This window comes from Hylobates moloch, unplaced genomic scaffold (genome assembly GCF_009828535.3).
Source record: "Hylobates moloch isolate HMO894 unplaced genomic scaffold, HMol_V3 SCAFFOLD_1, whole genome shotgun sequence".
NCBI lineage: Eukaryota > Metazoa > Chordata > Mammalia > Primates > Hylobatidae > Hylobates > Hylobates moloch.
Window position 1 is genome coordinate 14034126 of NW_026652276.1, and position 20752 is coordinate 14054877.

General features: G+C 40.6%; 1 protein-coding gene across 1 annotated transcript; it reads left to right on the top strand.

Annotated features, from left to right (window-relative positions):
- The first annotated feature begins 526 nt into the window (after positions 1-526).
- SLC19A3 (solute carrier family 19 member 3) lies at positions 527-18720 on the top strand. The gene is made up of 5 exons (XM_032754091.2): positions 527-676; positions 3278-4106; positions 6446-6638; positions 14206-14347; positions 14935-18720. Exons 1-5 carry the CDS (start codon positions 527-529, stop codon positions 15109-15111), a joined length of 1491 nt encoding a protein of 496 aa, XP_032609982.1. The 3' UTR covers positions 15112-18720.
- The last annotated feature ends 2032 nt before the right edge of the window (positions 18721-20752 follow it).

Here is a 20752-nt window from a genome sequence, read left to right on the forward strand (position 1 = left end):
CTATAAGCGTTACAACAAGGCAAAGTTTGAGCTAAAATGTGGAGGAATTACTGAATTTTCCTGTGCACATGATAATTCACATGAGATAGCAAGATGTTTTCAAATACAGCCACCATACAATGATTGTTTTTTGTTTTTTGTTTCTTCTGTGTAGTGACAAATGAGATCCTCTGTTGGGCTTTATGTCTAAAGCTTGCATTTCAAGCAATTTCCTCACTTGAGGTCAGGAGTTCAAGACCAGCCTGGCCAACATGGTGAAACCCCATCTCTACTAAAAATACAAAATTATCCAGTCATGGTGGCGAGCACCTGTAATCCCAGCTACTTGGGAGGCTGAGGCAGGAGAATGGCTTGAGCCCAGGAGGCGCAGGTTGCAGTGGGCTGAGATCATGCCACTGCACTTCAGCCTGAAAAACAGAGCGAGACTTCATCTCAAAAAAAAAAAAAAATCAGGTTTTCATCACATCAAGGATGCTAAAAAGAATAAGCATCACTTAATTTTCTCTTTGTTTCCATTTGATCAGCCATGGATTGTTATAGAACTTCACCAAGCAGTTCCTGGATTTACCCCACTGTGATCCTCTGCTTATTTGGTTTTTTCTCCATGATGAGACCCTCAGAACCATTCCTTATCCCATATTTATCTGGACCAGATAAAAACCTGACCAGTGCAGAGGTAAGTTAACATACATACATATCTTAATGTGATTTTTTAAATTTTATAGGACTTGAACAAGGATGCAGGGCTTCCCTCAACTTGATATAAGATGAACACGTTAAACTCAGTGAGCCTGATTTTCATAATATGTGTCACATATAGAACTTTTCAAATTATTTCCTTTTCTTACTTGCAAAAAATTGCAGCCAAAACATATTACATGTGTTAACAAATTTTTAACTTGCATAGAATCCTAACATTTGTGTTAATGATAGGAGCCTTTCAGGTCTCCGTTGATTCTATTATGCTAATCCTAAAATAGCATCACTGGCAGGCACAGGATCTAGATCTAAATAAACTCTCAGGCTGCTGAGGGATAAGCAGGATCTCATAAAAAATTGTGGTATTTCTGTATGACACTCTTTACCCGCAGGTGAGCCATTAACAGCTTTATCTCCCAGCCCTTGCCTCCTTCTCTGGAATGCCAGATTCTCTTACTTAAAAGAGCAACGCCTTTCTTTCTTTTTCTTTCTTTCTTTTTTTTTTTTATTGCTTTTGTTTGAGATGGAGTCTCACTCTGTTGTGCAGGCTAGAGTGCAATGGGGTGATTTTGGCTCACTGCAACCTCCGCCTCCGGGGTTCAAACGATTCTCCTGCCTCAGCATCCCGAGTAGCTGGGACTACAGGCACGAGCCACCACGCTCAGCTAATTTTTGTATTTTTAGTTGAGACAGGGTTTCGCCATGTTGGCCAGGCTGGTCTCGAACTTCTGGCCTCAAGAGATCCACCCGCCTCGGCCTCCCAAAGTGCTGGGATTACAGGCGTGAGCCACCGCCACCGGCCTCGCATTTCTTTATAAGGAGTACAACAAGAAAATGCACTGACCTAACTGCAAAATTACCCTGGGCTGATTTTACAATCTCCAGCCTTAGCCTTGAAAACACTATGTAAAGTGTGTGGCTTCGCCTGCAAGGCTCATTGGTGCCTCGGGTGGTGAGGTGGCAAGGACAGAAAGGCAAGCTTGTTCTGTAGTATCAGATCACTCAGGGACAACCCTGTTTCCGAGTTGCTCAGGTTGAAACATGCCACAGTTAAGATAACAAAGGACAGATGCAGGGTCAGAAGCAACTCAGTGAATCTACTGGGGTCTGCTTCTCCAGCCACTATGGACCAGTTAATAGGTCCTCCCTCCAAGGAGCAGCTCAGTTGTGTGGTCTTTGCTCTGTGGCCTCCTGCTTTCTCCAGCAACCTCAGTGATCCAGGTGACAAGGTGGGTAAGTTCAGTGATTTGAGAGGCTGCGGCACTCACCCATCCCTACAGATCAGCAACTCCAGTCCTTCCTACTATGAAAATTGAGATCCCATGCATTTCTGACTAAATCTGTGAGATGATCCATATTAAATTGGGCCATAGACAAATCAGCAGAATTGTTAGGGGGAGCAGGGGGAAGGTTGGGAACCTAGCAAATTTGCCCAGGAAGGAAAATGAGATACATTACTTGCTTCCACTCTGTAATGTGGCAAAGTTATTTACTCTTTCCCTGTCTTCCCATATCTTTTCAGATGTTGGAAGGGCTGAAATGTTTGATGTAGTGATAGATCACATGAATTCTTTTTGTTGGATTCTTTTTGTTGTTATTGTTGAGATGGAGTCTTGCTCTGTTGCCCAGGCTGGAGTGCAGTGGCACAATCTCGGCTCTCTGCAACCTCTGCCTCCCGGGTTCAAGCGGTTCTCCTGCCTCAGCCTCCCAAGTATCTGGGATTACAGGTGTCTGCCACCATGCCCGGCTAATTTTTGTGTTTTTAGTAGAGACGGGGTTTCATCATGTTGGCCAGGCTGGTCTCGAACTCCTGACCTCGTGATCTGCCTGCCTCGGCCTCCCAAGGTGCTGGGATTACAGGCGTGAGCCACCATGCCTGGCCTGGATTCTTTTAACATTGTAGTCTACTTGTCTAATGTTAATATTCAAACAAGAAGGAAATTATATTTTTTAAGAATCTTGGGCCAGGCGCAGTGGCTCACGCCTATAATCCTAGCACTTTGGGAGGCCGAGGCGGGTGGATCACCTGAGGTTAGGAGTTCAAGACCAACCTGATGAACGTGGTGAAACCCCGTCTCTTCTAAAATACAAAAATTAGCCAGGCATGATGGCAGGTGCCTGTAATCCCAGCTACTCGGGAGGCTGAGATGGGAGAATGGCTTGATCCTGGGAGACGGTGGTTGCAGTGAGCCAAGATCAGGCCACTGCACTCCAGCCTGGGTGGCTGAGCAAGACTCCATCTCAAAAAAAAAGAATCGGAAAAACTTAGAAGTGTCCAAAAACTTTTTAACTCATCTACTCAACTGCACATACTATTTACACTTAATATATAATTCAGATTGCACAATAAGCCAATATATTCTTCTACCGGGGTTTATCTAAGTGTGTAAATTGGTTGGTTTTTACCAATGGGAAAGGAGACTATCTTTTCTTGTGATTTCCTTGAAAATCAGTTTTCTCATTATGTTTCTCCATAATGCAAATAATTTCCAATTGGAGGCAGAATTTGAGATACAAACCATAGGTACCTTAGTAAAGTACCGGTGCTTCATGGTCATGCAATTTACCAACTTTGCAGATAACAAATGAGATCTTCCCCGTTTGGACATACTCCTACCTGGTGCTGCTGCTGCCTGTGTTTGTCCTCACTGATTACGTCCGCTACAAGCCAGTCATCATCTTGCAAGGTATCAGTTTCATCATTACCTGGCTGCTGCTGTTGTTTGGCCAAGGAGTGAAGACCATGCAGGTTGTAGAGTTCTTCTACGGGATGGTCACCGCCACCGAGGTGGCCTACTACGCCTACATATACAGCGTGGTCAGCCCCAAGCACTACCAGAGAGTGAGCGGCTACTGCAGGAGTGTCACGCTGGCCGCCTACACAGCAGCGTCCGTGCTGGCCCAACTCTTGGTATCCCTGGTGAACCTGTCGTACTTTTACCTCCACGTCATATCCTTGGCCTCTGTCTCCGTGGCCTTCCTTTTCTCACTTTTCCTACCAATGCCCAAGAAAAGCATGTTTTTTCATGCAAAACCCAGCAGAGAAATAAAGAAGTCATCAAGCGTGAATCCAGTATTAGAGGAAACTCACGAAGGTGAAGCACCAGGCTGCGAAGAGCAGAAACCCACATCAGAAATACTCAGCACTTCAGGGAAGCCGAATAAGGGCCAGCTGAATAGGCTGAAACCAAGCAACGTGACTGTGGACGTTTTTGTGCAGTGGTTCCCAGATCTGAAGGAGTGCTACTCCTCAAAGCGTCTTTTCTACTGGTCTCTATGGTGGGCTTTTGCCACAGCAGGTTTTAACCAGGTTTTGAACTATGTTCAAATCCTGTGGGATTACAAGGCGCCATCCCAAGATTCTTCCGTCTATAATGGGGCTGTAGAAGCTATTGCAACCTTTGGAGGTAAGCAGATGTCTCTTAATCTTCCTTTGTTGGCTTTACCCCCTTAAGTCCATTTCTCCAGGTACTGAACTTCATGGCAGCAAATTAGCTCACGCCTGTATCCCAGGCTCACGCCTGTAATCCCAGCACTTTGGGAGGCTGAGACGGGCGGATCACGAGGTCAGGAGATCGAGACCATCCTGGCTAACACGTTGAAACCCCGTCTCTACTAAGAAGACAAAAAAATTAGCCGGTCATGGTGGCAAGCGCCTGTAGTCCCAGCTACTTGGGAGGCTGAGGCAGGAGGATGGCATGAACCTGGGAGGATGAGCTTGCAGTGAGCCGAGATCATGCCACTGCACAGACTCTTCAAAAAAAAAAAAAAAAAGAATGGATGAAAAAAAAAAACCATGATTTCTATTGTGTTGTATTCAAAATAATTTTTCAGGTTCAAGCTATTCTCCTGCCTCAGCCTCCTGAGTAGCTGGGACTACAGGCACACACCACCACACCCAGCTAAATTTTTTTGTATTTTTAGTAGAGATGGGGTTTCACCATGTTGCCCAGGATGGTCTCTATCTCTTGACCTCATGATCTACCCGCCTCGGCCTCCCAAAGTGCTGGGATTACAGGTGTGAGCCACCACGCCCAGCCACAAGAAGTAACTCTTAGGAACTCAGGGCTTAGCACCAAACAATGAAATTCTAGTTGAATCCCTAAGATTCCAATTCATCATTAGCACAAAGGTTAATAACATGCCTTGCTCTTTTAGGATTATTTTTAATATCAAAATATATACATATGTGTGTATGTTTTTATTATTTTAGAAAATAAATTAAGGATTCCAAATTCTCACTGAGGGTTTTGTTAATACAGGATTTGAACTAGCTAGCATGCACCTATAACAATTCTAGACTATACACCAACAACTTTCAAAAGCAGCTTTCTCATGATATTTAAATGAGGGGTGGAAGAGATGTGAAAGTCAGGATTTTAATATCAGAGGGAAATCTGTCTTTGAAGTTTAATCTACAATAAATGTTTATTTCCTAGTAACTGGAAGCTTAAATGTCAAATGAGACTTTGAAGATATTTTTTAGGAAGTGAGAATTCGCCCCACCCTCATTTACAAAAAGTTTTAGAAAACCCAAGTGACCTCTATTTTATTATTATCTCCCTTTTGGGAAGCTTCAGTTTAACTCCTGGAAACCAGGACTGTGCCAGAATTGCTTCACTGAAATTATTGCTCCTACATTCCAAATCCATGGGGGGAAAATAGTTTTTTTTTTCTCCGCTGTAGTCATGATCATATGTGGGAAAGTTAGTCATATGTCAGGGTAGTAATTTGAAATCTAAATACCTTTTGTTTATTTATTTATTTTAGACAGAATCTTACTCTGTCACCCAGGCTGGATTGCAGTGGCATGATTTCAGCTCATTGCAACCTCTGCCTCCCGGGTTCAAGTGATTCTCCTGCCTCAGCCTCCCGAGTAGCTGGGATTGCAGGCGCCCGCCACCATGCTGGCCAATTTTTGTATTTTTATTAGAGCCAGAGTTTCACCATGTTGGCCAGGCTGCTCTCTAACTCCTGACCTCAAGTGATCCACCCCCTTCAGCTTCCCACAGTGCTAGGATTACAGGAGTGTGCCACTGTCCCCAGCCCTGAATACTTTTTACCTTTGTTAAAGAGAACCACACAAAAGTACTAACCCTAATTACTGTCAGTTATTCAATTTCTTGAACTCTGTAGGTCTATATAGATATTTTCGCCCAAAGCTTCTCAAGTAAATTATGTCAGATGTTGAAGACTTTAGAGTGGAGATTGGAAATAAGACTAAAAATACTAAAGATTCAAAATAAAGACTACAGCTGGTGGGGCAAGAAAAAAGACTAAAACTATCAATGTAACACATCTGATACTCATCACTGAAAAAGACTTACAGCAAAAACTGAGAAAAGAAAGACAAATAGAGAGGCCAGTGTATTCCCAGAGAATTTATTTCATCCTTTTCCATCCCTGCATGTTGTATTGAGTGACTAGGTTAATGTATCATTTCTCCTCACACTGCTGTGCTTAGGAACCTTTCTGGCCCCTTTGCAGAATACAGTGCCTGGCATGTAGTTGATACTAATTAAAAGTGTGATGACTAAGTGACTGAAAGAATAGCAAGTGAAAAGAAAAGCCAAAGAAGACATGGTTGAGAAAAGGTTAGATCCACATTCAGGTCGATCACACAATTTTGTGAAGGCAAATATTTATCTTTCAGAATCACCTGAGACCTGAGTTTTTAATAGAGGGTGTTGATATTTTCCTGCATGCAAAGTCATTATGTTTGATTACCTTCAATGTTTTTTTTCAGGGGCTGTGGCTGCCTTTGCAGTGGGTTATGTGAAAGTCAACTGGGACCTTCTGGGAGAGCTGGCTCTGGCGGTCTTCTCAGTTGTCAATGCTGGTTCTTTATTTCTCATGCATTACACAGCCAATATCTGGGCGTGCTATGCTAGTTATTTGATATTCAAGTCCAGCTATATGCTTCTTATAACCATAGCAGTGTAAGTTTTACCAACCACTCCTAAAACTGAACTGTATTCCTCTTTCTTCTGTCTTTCTGAACTTTCTCTAAGAATTTCAGAAGGATTTTAGTCCATTGCAATATTAAATGTTGACTGCTTTATATTAAATTAGACACAACGAAGCCAACTTTTCGTTTAACTAGTTGCTCTCTGAATATTGCTACAATATACCTTTAGTCATCAAGGCAAAAAGCTCTGTAGGTTTATAAACCAAAAGCAGTGATACATTGTCAGGTTTTTCTTTTTGTTTTATTTTGTTTGAGAGATGGCCTGGCTCTCTTGCCCAGGCTGGAGAGCAGTGGTGCGATCACGATCACGGCTTAATGCAGTCTTCACTTCCCAGGCTCAGGTGAGTCCCCAACCTCAACCTCCTGAGTAGCTGGGATGACAAGCATGTGCCATCATGCCCAGCTAATTTTTCATATTTTGTAGAGATGGGGTTTCACCATGTTGCTCAGGCTGGTCTCAAACTCCTGGGCTCAAGTGATCCACCTTCCTTGGCCTCCCAAAGCGCTAGAATTACAGATATGAGCTGCTACATCTAGCACCATTGTCAAGATTTGATTTGTTTATTTCCAACAACTTTCCACATAAGGTGTGATGTGATCTGCTTTTAAATGGTTAGGTTTAGATTTCATTCCTACTTTCACTTGCTTGCTTGAGAAATTCTAGGCACATACTTTTGTGACACAAAAGATTCTCAGGAAAGTTATTAAAAAGTTGGATACTAAAAAAAGTAGATGCAAAGATAACAGGAAACCTTTAGCTGCAGTCATATATGGAACCAAGTAGTTTTTCTTTTCTTTCTTTCTTTTTGAGACAGGCTCTCACCCAGGCAGGAGTGCAGTGGTACAATCAGAGCACACCACAAGCAGTCCTCCCACCTCGGCCTCCCGAGTAGCTGAAACTACTGGTGCACACCACCATGCCTGGCTAAATTTTTAATTTTCATTTTTGTAGAGACAGAGTGTCGCTATGTTCCCCAGGCTTGTCTCGAACTCCCGGGCTCAAGCAATCCTTTGGCCTCAGCTTCCCAAAGTGGTAGGATTACAGGTGTGAGCCACCACACCAGATCTAGTTTTTAGTCATTTTCTAAAAATAATCTCTGGGATTTAGAATTTCCCAACATTTTTGCTTCTACTTTTTTCTCAGAGATCTCTTTAAGAAAATGATTAAAAAACCATTCGGTTTCATATAAAAGTACAGCTAAAGCTGACTGCAGAAAATATGTTTTGCTATTAACCAAAAGAGATGAGAAACATTTGAATTTCAAATTGCATGAAAGAAGTGGAGACAAAAGCATCATCAAGTTTTGCTTTTAATTTGTGAAAAATGTTTTATAAACAATTTACAACACAGAAATTTGAGCACTCTGGGAAAAAAATCATCAGACAAAGGAAAAAACAATTAGTTGGTATGTTTATTTTCTTCATGGAAATGTCTTAGTTTGATCAGAATCACGTATCTTAGGTTGCTTTTTTTTTAATGTGAGGATTTTGTTAAAGTAGGATTATATCATTTCTTTGCATTAAAAAAAATCTTCATGGCTGGGCACAGTGGCTCCCGCCTGTAATCCCAGCACTTTGGGAGGCCAAAGCAGGTGGATCACCTGAGGTCAGGAGTTCGAGACCAGCCTGGCCAATATGGTTAAACCCAGCATCTACTAAAAATACAAAAATTAGCTGGGCATGGTGGTGAGCACCTGTAATCCCTGCTACTGGGGAGGCTGAGGCAGGAGAATCACTTGAACCTGGGAGGCAGAGGTTGCACATTCTCATCAGTGTTTATTGCTTGTTTTTTGGATAAAAGCCATTCAAATTGAAGTGAAATAATATCTCACTGTAGTTTGGATTTACATTTCTCTGATCAATGATGTTGAGCACCTTTTCATATACCTGTTTTCCATTTGCATGTCTTTAAAGAAACATCTGTTCAGATTTTTGCCCATTTTTAATCTGATTATTAGACTTTTGTTCCCTCTAGAGTTGTTTGAACTCCTTATATATTCTGGTTTTTAACCCCTTGTCACATGGGTAGTTTGCAAGTTTGTTTTTCCTTTCTGTGGGTTGCCTCTTTTCTTGGCTGTGCAGGAGCTTTTTAACTTGATGTGATCCCATTTGTCCATTTTTGCTTTGGTTGCCTGTGTTTGTGGGGTACTCAAGAAATCTTTGCCCACTCCAATGTCCCAGAGAGTTTCCCCAATGTTTTCTTGTAGTTGTTTCATAATTTGAGGTCTTAGATTTAAGTCATTAATCCATTTTGACTTGATTTTGTGTATGGTGAGAGATAGGGGTCTACTTTCATTCATTCTTCTGCATATGGATATTCAGTTTTCCCAGCACCATTTGTTGAAGAGACTGTCTTTTCCCCAATGTATGTTCCTGGCATCTTTATTGAAAATGAGTTTACTGTAGGTGTGTGGGTTCACTATTGGGTTTCTGGGTTCACTTTTCTGTTCCATTGGTCTACATGTCTGCTTTTATGCCAGAACTATGCTGTTTTGGTTACTGTAGCTCTAGAGTGTAATTCAAAGTCAGGTAATGTGATTCCTCCAGATTTTTGTTGTTGTTGTTGTTGTTTCATTTTGTTTTGTTTTGTTTTGTTTAGGATAGCTTTGACTATCCTGGGTCTCCTGTGGTTTCATATAAATTTTAGAATTGCTTTTTCTATTTCTGTGAAGAATATCCTTGGCATTTTTATAGGGATTTCATTGAATCTGTAGATTGCTTTGGATAGTATGGGCATTTTAGCAATATTGATTCCTCCAGTCCACGAATATGGAATATCATTCCATTTTGTGTGTGTGTATCCTCTTCAATTTCTTGTGTCAGTGTTTTATAGTTTTCATTGCAAAGATCTTACACTTCTTTAGTTAATTCTTAGGTATTTTATTTTATCTGTAGCTATTGTAAATAGGATTACTTTCTTGATTTCTTTTTCAGATTGTTCTCTGTTTGCATATAGAAATGTTACGGAGTTTTGTATGTTGATTTTATGTCCTGCAAATATACTGAACTTATTTATCAGTTCTAATAGTTTATTGGTAAGAGTCTTCAAGTTTTCCTAACTGTAAGATCATATCGTCCACAAGCAAGGATAATTTGACTTGATCCTTTCCAATGTGGATGCCCTTTATTTCTTTCTCTTGTCTGATTGCTCTAGATAAGACTTCTAGTGCTATGTTGAATAGCAGTGGTAAAAGTAGGCATCTTTGTCATGTTCCAAATCTTAGAGAGTAAAGCATTTCAGCTTTTCCCCATTCAATCTGATACTAGCTGTAGGTTTGTCATATATGGCTTTTATTATGTTGAGTATGTTACTTGTATACCCTGTTTTTTGAGGGTGTTTATCTGGAAGGAATGTTGAATTGTATCACATGCTTTATTTAGCATCAGTTGAATGATCATAATTTTTGACCTTCATTCTGTCGATGTGATTTATCACACTGATTGATTTACATATGTTAAATGATCCTTGCATCCCTGGGATAAATACCACTTAGTCATGGTAGATTATCTTTCTAATGTATTGTTGAATTCAGTTTGCTAGTATTTTGTTGAGAATTTTTGCATCAATATTCATCAGAGATTGGCCTGTAGTTGTTTTTTGTTTTTAATGTGTCTTTGTCTGGTTTTGGTGTTAGGGTAATACCGGCCTTGTAGAATGAGTTTGGAAGTATTCCCTCCTCTGTTTTTTAGAATAGTTTCAGTAGGATTCGAATTAGTTCTTTGATAGAATTCAGCAGTGAAGCCATTGGGTCCTGGGCTTTTCTTTAGTGGGAGGCTTTTTATTGTGGCTTCAATCTTATTACTTGTTATTGGTCTGCTCAGGTTTTGGATTTCTTCATGGTTCAATCTGGGTAGGTTGTTTGTATATAGGAATGTATCCATTTCTTCTAGATTTGCCAATTTATTGGCATATACTTGCTCATAGTAGCCACTGATGATCCTTTGAATTTCTGCAGTATTGGTTGTAATGTCTCTTTTTATATCTCTGGTTTTATTTACTTGGGACTTCTTTCTTTTTCTTAGTCTAGCTAAAGGTTTGTCAATTTTATCTTTTCTAAAACCCAGCTTTTTGTTTCATTGACGTTTTGTATTGCTTTCTTCATTTCAATTTCATTTCTTTCTGCTCTGATATTTATTATTTCCTTTCTTCTACTAATTTTGGGTTGTTTACTCTTGCTTTTCTAGTTCTTTAAGATGCATCATTAGGTCATTTATTTGAGACAACTCTTTTTTTTTTCTTTTTTTTAAGAGACAGGGTCTTACTATGTTCTCCAGACTGGAGTGCACTGGTGTGATAATCTCTACTCACTGCAACCTCTGCCTCCTGGGCTCAAGTGATCCTCCTGCCTCAGACTCCTGAGAAGCTGGGATCACAAACATGCACCACCACACCTGGCTAATTTTTTTGTATTTTTGGTAGAGACAGGGTTTCACCATATTGCCCAGGCTGGTCTAGAACTCTGGAGCTCAAGTGATTCATCTGCCTCAGCCTCACAGAGTGCTGGAATTATACACATGGGCCACCACTCCCGGCCTCTCTTCTTTTTTTATGTAGGCACTTGTAACTATAAACTTCCCTCTTAGTACTGCTTTCACTGTGTCCTATAGGTTTTGGCATGTTGTGTTTCCATTATCATTTGTTTCAAGAAATTTTTCAATTTCTCTCAATTTCTTCATTGACCCACTGGTCATTCAGAGGCATACTGTTTAATTTCCACGTGTTTCTATAGTTTCCAAAATTCCTCTTGTTGTTGATTTCTACTTTTATTCTATTGTGGTCAGAGACAATGTTTGATATTAATTATTTCAAATTTTTGAATATGTTTTAAGAGTTGTTTTGTAACCTAACATGGTTTATCCTTGACAATGATCCATATGCTGAGAACAATGTGTATTCTGTGACCATTGGATGAAAAGTTCTGTAAATATCTATTAGGTCCATTTTTTCTATAGTGCAGATTAAGTCTGATGTTTCTTTATCAATTTTCTGTCTGGAAGATCTGTCCAGTGCTGAAAGTGGGGTTTTAAAGTCTCCAGCTATTACTGTATTGGATTCTCGTATCTCTTTCTAGCTCTAATATTTGCTTTATATATGGGTCCTCCAGTGTTGGGTGCATATATATTTACAATTTTTTTTTTTTTTTGAGATGGAGTCTCTGTCTGTTGCCCAGGCTGGAGTGCAGTGGTGCGATCTTGGCTCACTGCAAGCGCCACCTCCCGGGTTCACTCCATTCTCCTGCCTCAGCCTCCCAAGTAGCTGGCACTACAGGCGCCCACCACCATGCCCAGCTAATTTTTTGTATTTTTAGTAGAGACGAGGTTTCATCATGTTAGCCAGGATGGTCTCAATCTCCTGACCTTGTGATCTGCCCACCTCGGCCTCCCAAAGTGCTGGGATTACAGGCATGAGCCACCGCACCTGGCCATATTTACAATTTTTATATTCTCTTGCTGAATTGACCCTTTTATCATTGTATAATGACCTGTGTCTCTTACAGTTTCTGTCTTGAAATCTATTTTCTCTGCTATAAGTATAGCTACATCTCCTCTTTTTTTGTTTGTTTCCATTGGCATGGCATATCTTTGTCCATCCCTTCATTTTCAGTCTATATATGTCTTTATAGGTAAAATGTATTTCTTATAGGCAACAGATCATTGGGTCTTTTTAAAAACCCATTCAACCACTTCTCTTTTGAAGAGTTTACACTGATAAGTAAGGATTTACTCCTGTTATTTTGTTATTTCTTTTCTGGTTTTGTAGCCTTTTTCCTTTTCTTTCTTCCTTTTAGTGAAGGTGATTTTCTCTGGTGATATAATTTAATTTCTTTTTTACTTTTTGGGTATCCATTGTATGTTTTTCAATTTGAGGTTACCATGAGGCTTGCAAATACTATCTTATAACCCATTATTTTAAGCTGATAACAACTGAAGACTATTTGCATAAACAAACAAGCGAAAAGAAAACTAATAAAAACTCTACAGTGTAACTTTGTCCTCCTGCTTTTTAACTTTTTGTTGTTTCTCTTTATATCTTATTTTACTGTCTGTCTTGAAAATTTGCAGTTACTATTTTTGATTGGTTCATCTTTTAGTCTTTCTACTTCTAAGAGTAGTTTACACACCCCAGTTACAGTGTGATGATATTCTGTGTTGTTCTATGTACTTACTACAAGTGAGTTTTGTGCCTTTACTTGTTTTCTTATTGCTCATGAACGTCCTTTTCTTAGAGGTGGAAGTATTCCCTTCAGCATTTCTTGTAGGATAGGTCTGGTGTTGATGAAATCTCTCAGCTTCTATTTGCCTGGGATGGTCTTTATTTCTCCTTCAGGTTTGATATTTTCACTGGATATACTATTCTAGGGTAAAAGTTTTTCTCCTTCAGCACTTTAAATATGTCATGCCACTCCCTGGTTCTAAGGTTTCTACTGAAAAGACTGCTGCCAGACATTGGAGCTCTATTGTATGTTATTTATTTCCTTTCTCTTGCTCCTTTTAGAATCCTTTCTTTATCCTTAACCTTTGGGAGTTTGATTATTAAATACCTTTAAATAGTCTTCTTTGGGTTAAATCTGCTTGGTGTTCTGTAACCTTGTCCTTGGATATTGATCTCTTTAGGTTTGGGAAGCTCTCTGATATTATCCCTTTGAATAAACTTTCTACCTCTATCTACTTCTTTACCTCCTCTTTAAGGCCAATAACTTAGATTTTCCTTTTTGAGGCTGTTTTCTAGATATTGTAGGTGTACCTCATTCTTCTTTTTTCCGTTGTCTCCTGACTGTATTTTTAAATAGCTCGTCTTCAAGCTTGCTAATTATTTCTTCTGCTTGATCAGTTCTGCTGGTATGAGATTCTGATGCATTCTCAGTATGTCAATTGCATTTTTCACCCGCAGCATTTCTGCTTGATTCTTTTTAATTATTTCAATCTCTTTGTTAAATTTATCTGACAGAATTCTGAATTCCTTCTTTGTGTTGTCTTGAATTTCTTTGCGTTTTCTTAACACAGCTATTTTGAATTCTGTGTCTGAAAGTTCGTATATGTTTCTCCAGGATTGGTGCCTGGTGCATTATTTAGCTTGGTGAGAATATGTTTTCCTGGATGATCTTGATGCTTATGGATGTTCGTCAGTGTCAGGGTATTGAAGAGTTGTATTTATTGTAGTCTTTGCTGTCTGGGCTTTTTTGTACCTGTCCTCCATGGGAAGGCTTTCCAGATATTCAGAAGGATTTGGGTATTGTGATCTAAACTGTGTCTACATTAGGGAGCACCCCAAGCCCAGTAACACTGTGGTTCTAGCAGACTCTTAGAGCTACTGCTTTGGTGGTCTTGGATAAGATCCAGAAGAATTCTCTGGATTACCAGACAGAGACACTTGTTCTTTTCCTTTGCTTTCTTCCAGAGTCTCTCTCTGTCTTTGCTGGACTACCTGGAGCTGGAGGTGGGTGACACAAATAGCCCCGTGGCCAATATGTTCTATCTTTTTAAGACTTCCATCCATGCATATTATAGGTAAAATGCTTATTTATGTTTAATGATAGATTTCAGATTGCAGTTAATCTGAATGTGGAACGCTATGCCCTGGTATTTGGAATCAACACCTTTATCGCCTTGGTGATTCAGACCATCATGACTGTGATCGTAGTAGATCAGAGAGGGCTCAACTTGCCAGTCAGCATTCAGGTAAGCTGCAATACTTCTGTTTTCAACTAGGTAACCTCAAAAGTTTCTCAACCTTACAACAAACAATATTTAAATTTCTTGAGATCCTTGGTTAAGCAATTAAAAAATACATAATTCCTTAATTATCATGTTATAACACACCAAGTAGGTTTTGAGCAATAATTGCAACTAGGACAACATTTACATGGATAAAGCAGGTAAGAAATAACCTCAATGCTTAAATTTATTCTTGGAGACATTGAATGTAACATTGCACCAGCCTCCAAACAAAGACATAGAGACAGATCAATGAGTTTTAGTGTTTTTTTTGTTTTGTTTTGTTTTTTACTATTGATGATAGTAGCTATGATTTTAACCCAAGCAACCTGCGCTAAAGCCAAGACTCTTAGTCACCGTATTGCTTACATCTTCTTACTTGATCTTGATTTCTTCCTTGATAGGAGAGTATTGTTCAACCTAAATAACCCATATTAAAAACCTGGGTCTCTGTTACCCCGTAATCCAAGCAAACCAACAGTATTATGATGTATTATCATTGACATAGATGGTCATATTTTATATGTGGCTAATTATTTGTTTTTCTCCAGTTTCTAGTTTATGGGAGCTATTTTGCAGTAATTGCTGGAATTTTCCTAATGAGAAGCATGTATATTATCTACTCAACCAAATCCCAGAAGGATATACAGAGCCCTGCTCCAAGTGAGAATCCAGATGTGTCTCACCCAGAGGAAGAGAGTAATATCATCATGTCAACAAAACTCTAACCTCATTGCAACAAATGCAGCAGTGGCTTTCAAAGTTATGCAATAATAAGGAAGGATTTTGAGACGGGTGGCATATGTTTTGCCATAACTTGACATGCTTTGCAAATCTGGATTCCAATGGACCTTTCAAAACCACAACAAAACCTCAGTTTTAGATGAGTTCTCTATGTGACCAATTTTACTGGAGGCAATTGACAGGACCCGTCATCATAATTAAACAACCCATATTGGGGACCCCCTGTGACTAGTAGCAGCTGGAAAATTCTGGTTTTTATCACTTATAAGGACATGCAGATGGCGTGGAACCAAACCACGAGAAAACTCCAGCCATCCTGGAGTTCATATTCACCATTTGTGAGGAGAAATACTAACTGGACTGACCCTATTGCTTGGCTTAAATACTTATTTGATCTTACCAAAGAAATCAACACATGGGACCTTTTTGTCACATGAGCCATTTTCTTTCCTCTTCTAATAAGTGTATTTCTGTTTAAGTTACAGTTCTCTAAGAGAATTACAATGTTTGTCCCATTTCTAAGGGCTTCTCTTCAACTCTAATAACAGCATTATTCACAAGTTATGATTTGATAGTATTATTACTTAATTTTTTTATGATTGTTTTCCATTTTCTGCTCTGAGTTTTGCTGTTGAAAGTCTACCTCAAGAATAGCTTCAGATCCTCTTGTGTATTTGCAGAGAACACAAGGTCATTTCCCAGTAGCCTGGGAGAGGCAGTGAGCCTTCTCTCCACCACCATATAGAGGTGTTAATGCATCTATGGGCCAGGTGCAGTGGCTCACTCCTGTAATCCCAGCAATTTGGGAGGCCAGGGTGGGAGTTTTGCTTGAGGCCAGAGGTTCAAGACCAGCCTGGGCAACACAGTGACACCTGACTTTACTAAAAAATTAAAAAATTAGCTGGGCAGTGTGGTGTGTGCCTGTAGTCTCAGTTACTTGGGAAGCCATGGTGGGAGGATGGGTTGAGCACAGGAGTCAGAGGCTGCAGTGAGCTTTGATTGCACCACTGCACTCCAGCCTGGGCAACAGAGTAAGACTCTCATCCCCCTCCTCCCAAAAAAGAGCACCTGTGTGATGTCTGTCTAAAATAGGAAAACTTAAAGGAGGTTTCTAGAAGTATTAGAAATAAGAAAACACTGATGGAGGGAGTGGAATAAAACACCTGATTTTATTTTGTTTTGGTTTTTTTTGAGACAGAGTCTCGCTCTCTCACCCAGGCTGGAATGTAGTGGCGTGATCTTGGCTCACTGCAAACTCCACCTCCTGAGTTCAAGCCATTCTCCTACCTCAGCCTCCCGAGTAGCTGGGACCATGGGTGCGCACCACCACACCCGGCTAATTTTTGTATTTTTAGTAGAGATGGGGTTTCACCATGTTGGCCAGGCTGGTTTTAAACTCCTGACTTCAGGTGATCTGCCTGCCTCGGCCTCCCAAAGAGCTGAGATTACAGGCGTGAGCCACCATGCCCCTGATTTTTAAATGGTAGCAATTGTGCTAAATAAAATGTGTCAAAATTTTAAAGAGTTGTTAACATTTTTTGATGAATTATGCTGAAAATTATCTGAACATACCTGTTTTTCAAAACTTCAAGAAACTTCAATAAGGGATGCATTGAGCAGTCTGACAGTGAGAATAAAGAATGCTGAGTCAAGATTTATATTAGGGCTGGCAGCTGTGGCTCACAGCTGTCATCCCAGCATTTTGGGAGGCTGAGGTGAGAGGTTAATTTGAGGATAGGGGTATGAGACCATCTTGGCCAACATAGCAAGACCCTGTCTCTAAAACAAACAAAAAAATTTTAATTGCATTTTGATATGATTTGGATCTGTGTCCCCACCAAATCTCATGTTGAAGTGTAATCCCCACTGTTAGAGGTGGGGCCGGCTGGGAGGCGACTGGATCCTGGGGGTGAATCCTTCATGAATGGTTTGGCAGCATCCCCTCAGTGCTGTTCTCATGACAGCGAGTTATCGCAAGATCTGGTTGTTTAAAAGCGTGTAGCACCTCCCCACTCTCTCTTTCTCCTGCTTTGGCCACGTGAAGATGCCTGCTCCCACTTTGCCTTCTCCCATGAGTAAAAGCTCCCTGAGGACTCCCCAGAAGCAGATGCTGCCACGCTTCCTATATAGACTGTGAGCCAATTAAACCCCTTTTCTTACAAATTATCTAGTCTCAGGCATTTCTTTATAGCAATGTGATAATGGACTAATATGTTTCTCAAGTATACTCCTCTCCAAATCCCCAAATTCTTCACTGGACTAAGATGCAGCCCAAGAATCAATGCCCTCACTTACTGGAGAAAACTAATAACATTCCTACTTACATTAAAGGCAAGGAAGGAATGGCCGCTGTTCTTCTTCGTCTTCTTCTTTTTTTTTTTTTTTTTTTTGATAGAATCTTGCTCTATCACCCAGGCTGGTGGGCAATGATGCAATCTCAGCTCACTGCAACCTCCGCCTCCGGGTTCAAGCGATTCTCCTGCCTCAGCCTCCTGAGTAGCTGGGATTACAGGCACGCGCCACCATGCCTGACTAATTTTTGTATGTTTGGTAGAGACAGAGTTTCACCATGTTGGCCAGGCTGGTTTCGAACTCCTGGTCTCAGGTGATCCACCCGTCTCGGCCTCCCAAAGTGTTGGGATTACAGGCTTGAGCCACCTCGCACCCAGTCTATTATCCTTTTTTAACTTATTATTCTGGAGGCATTAGGCATCACAATTAGACAAGCAAGAAAAATCAGAAGTCAAAAATTGAAAGGAGGCCAGGTGCAGTGGCTCACGCCTGTAATCCCAACACTGGGAGGCTGAGGCGGACAGATCACATGAGGCCAGGAATTGGAGGCAAGCCTGGGCAACTTGATGAAACTCTGTATGTACTAAAAACAACAAAATTAGCCAGGTGTGGTCCATGCCTGTAATTCCAGGCTGAAGCATAAGAATCACTTAAACCGGGGAGGCAGAGGTTGCAGTGAGTTGAGATTGTGCCACTGCACTCCAGCCTGAGCGACAGAGTGAGACCCAAAGGGGACAAAAAAAAATGCATTATGATTCCTTCACATATTCACCTATAACAAAATTAGCTGCTAGAAAATGAGGAAGATCTTTAGTGACACAGAAATCTAAGAGCTCTACTATCAAGCGGAAAAAAGTCAAGCACCAAAGTAATAATGAATGCAGCAACTCAGCATTTGTATAAAAAGGAGAAAAATATCTGTATTGGCTTATATATGCATGTAACTTTTCTAAAAAGACAAATGAGGGCTGGCCCGGTGGCTCATGCCTGTAATCCTAGCACTTTGGGAGGCTGAGGCAGGTGGATCGCTTGAGTTCAGGAGTTCAAGACCAGCCTGGGCAACATGGTAAAACCCTGTCTCTACAAAAACTACAAAAATTAGCTGGGCATGGTGGCTTGCACCTGGACTCCCAGCTACTTGAGGGGATGAGAAGAGAGGATCACTTGAGCCCAGGAGGTAGAGGTTGCAGTAAGCTGAGATCGCACCACTGCACTCCAGCCTGGGTGACAGAGTGAGACCCTGTCTCGAACAAACAAACCAACAATCAAACAAATAAATAAACAAATGAAACTCATACCAATGATTGCCTACTGTAGAGTAATGGGAAATGGGAGGGAGACATTACATTCTCATGGCGTTTGATGCTTGCACCAAATGAATAACCCACCAGTAAATTAAAATACTACTTTTACAAAAAAGCATTTAACCTCTTGAGAAATAAATTCGCACTGAAGAATAAGGAGCTGGAGATTTGCTATGCAACCATTATGATGGTTTTATATTTTTGGCAATGTGAATGGATTACTAAATGTGCATTTATAATTAAAAGGAACAAACAACAGAAGAAAAAAATAAGTAGGCCTGGTCGGGCACTGTGGCTTGTGCCTGAAATCCCAGCACTCTGGGAGGCTGAGGTGGGAGGATCGCTTGAGCCCAGGAGTTTAAGACCACCCTGGGCAACATAGTGAGACTCTATCTCAAAAAAATTAATAATAATAGGTAGACCTGACATTGAAAAATTAAATTAAAATTTTTTATTTGGTATCTCAGTAATGAAAAAAATTTTTTAAATAACGACCCCTCGTATAAGTACCAGCCATTTTGGTGTGTCATTTGATTATCAATCCCAACTGTGATTCCTCAATCAGGAAAGAGGCTCATAGGCATATGAAACTGGTTCAAAGTCAAGCACGCAGGAAAGAGTGAAGGTGCAATTTGAATTCAAGTATGTCTGACCACAAAAACTGTGGTCTTTCTACGATACCACCCTGCTCTATACTCAACACAGGAGAGTGTTGTGTCAATTCATGAAAATAAAATCCAGAGCAGGGTCCCTATTTCCCCGGTCCATAGACTGGTACTGGTCAGTGGCCTGTTAGGAACTGGGCCTCACAGCAGGAGGTGAGCGGCAGGTGAGTGAGCAAAGCTTCATCTGTATTTACAGCTGCTCCCCATTGCTCACCTGAGCTCTGCCTCCTATCAGACTCTGTCTAAAAAAAAAAAGAAACAGAAAAAATAAATACAGTGCACAATAAATGTGCTTGAATCATCCTGAAACCACCCCCAACCCCACCCAGTCCATGGAAAAATTGTCCTCCACAAAACCAGTCCCTGGTGCCAAAAAGTTTGGGGACCACTGCTCTAGAGGATCCCACTAACCAGCAAAATTCCAACTCATAGGATTGCAAGGAAATTAAGTGTTGTGAATTTTAAAGTATATTTTAGATTAACTCAGGAGTAGCTAGAAAACATTTTGATCTAAAGAATCTTTATATTTCAAAAAGTTTCTTACATAAATGCCCTTTACTGGGTACCATAAAAATCAGTGAGGTTTGGCCAGGTGTAGTGGCTCATGCCTGCAATCCCAGCACTTTGAGAGGCGAAGGCAGTAGGGTTGCTTGAGGCCAGGAGGTCAAGACCAACCTGGGCAACATAGTGAGACCACATCTCTACAAAAAGCTTTTTAAAAACTTTGCTGGGTGTGGTGGTGTGTGTCTGTAGTCTTGGCTACTCAGGAATCTGAGGCAGGAGGATCATTTGAGCCCAGGAGTCTGACAGAGACCCCATATTCTAAAGAAAAAAACATCAGTGAAGTTAAAGGGATGGCATGGTCCCTCTTTTAAGGGACTCACTCAGAGACTAGCAGTAAGATAAATAGGATCAGTAGCCAAACGCATTCTGTTCCAGAGAGAGGTTGAGGCCAAAAGAGCAGATTCCCAGATGCAAGCTAGGAGGGCCGATCAACTCTACCTGCTCAGGGCAAGGAATTCCTGACAAAAAGAAACTCCTGATCACTGAGCTGAGTCCCGAGTGTGAGCTTTTGAGAACTTTTAGAACATTTAAGATTATCTGGGTACCTGTGTTTTTTCAGATTCAGTAGACTAAATCTGATGGAATAATGTATAAAATCATTGTGATTCATAACTCTGAACACTAGCCCTCCCCTTTTAGTGTTTAAATTATATATAAGGATGGCTTTTATTTTATTTTTTAAAGGATGTGATGTTTGACTCAGTGTCCTCACCCAAATCTCACCTTGAATTGTAATCCCCATAATCCCCATGTGTCAAGGGCAGGACCAGGTGGAGGTTATTGAATCATGGGGGTGGTTT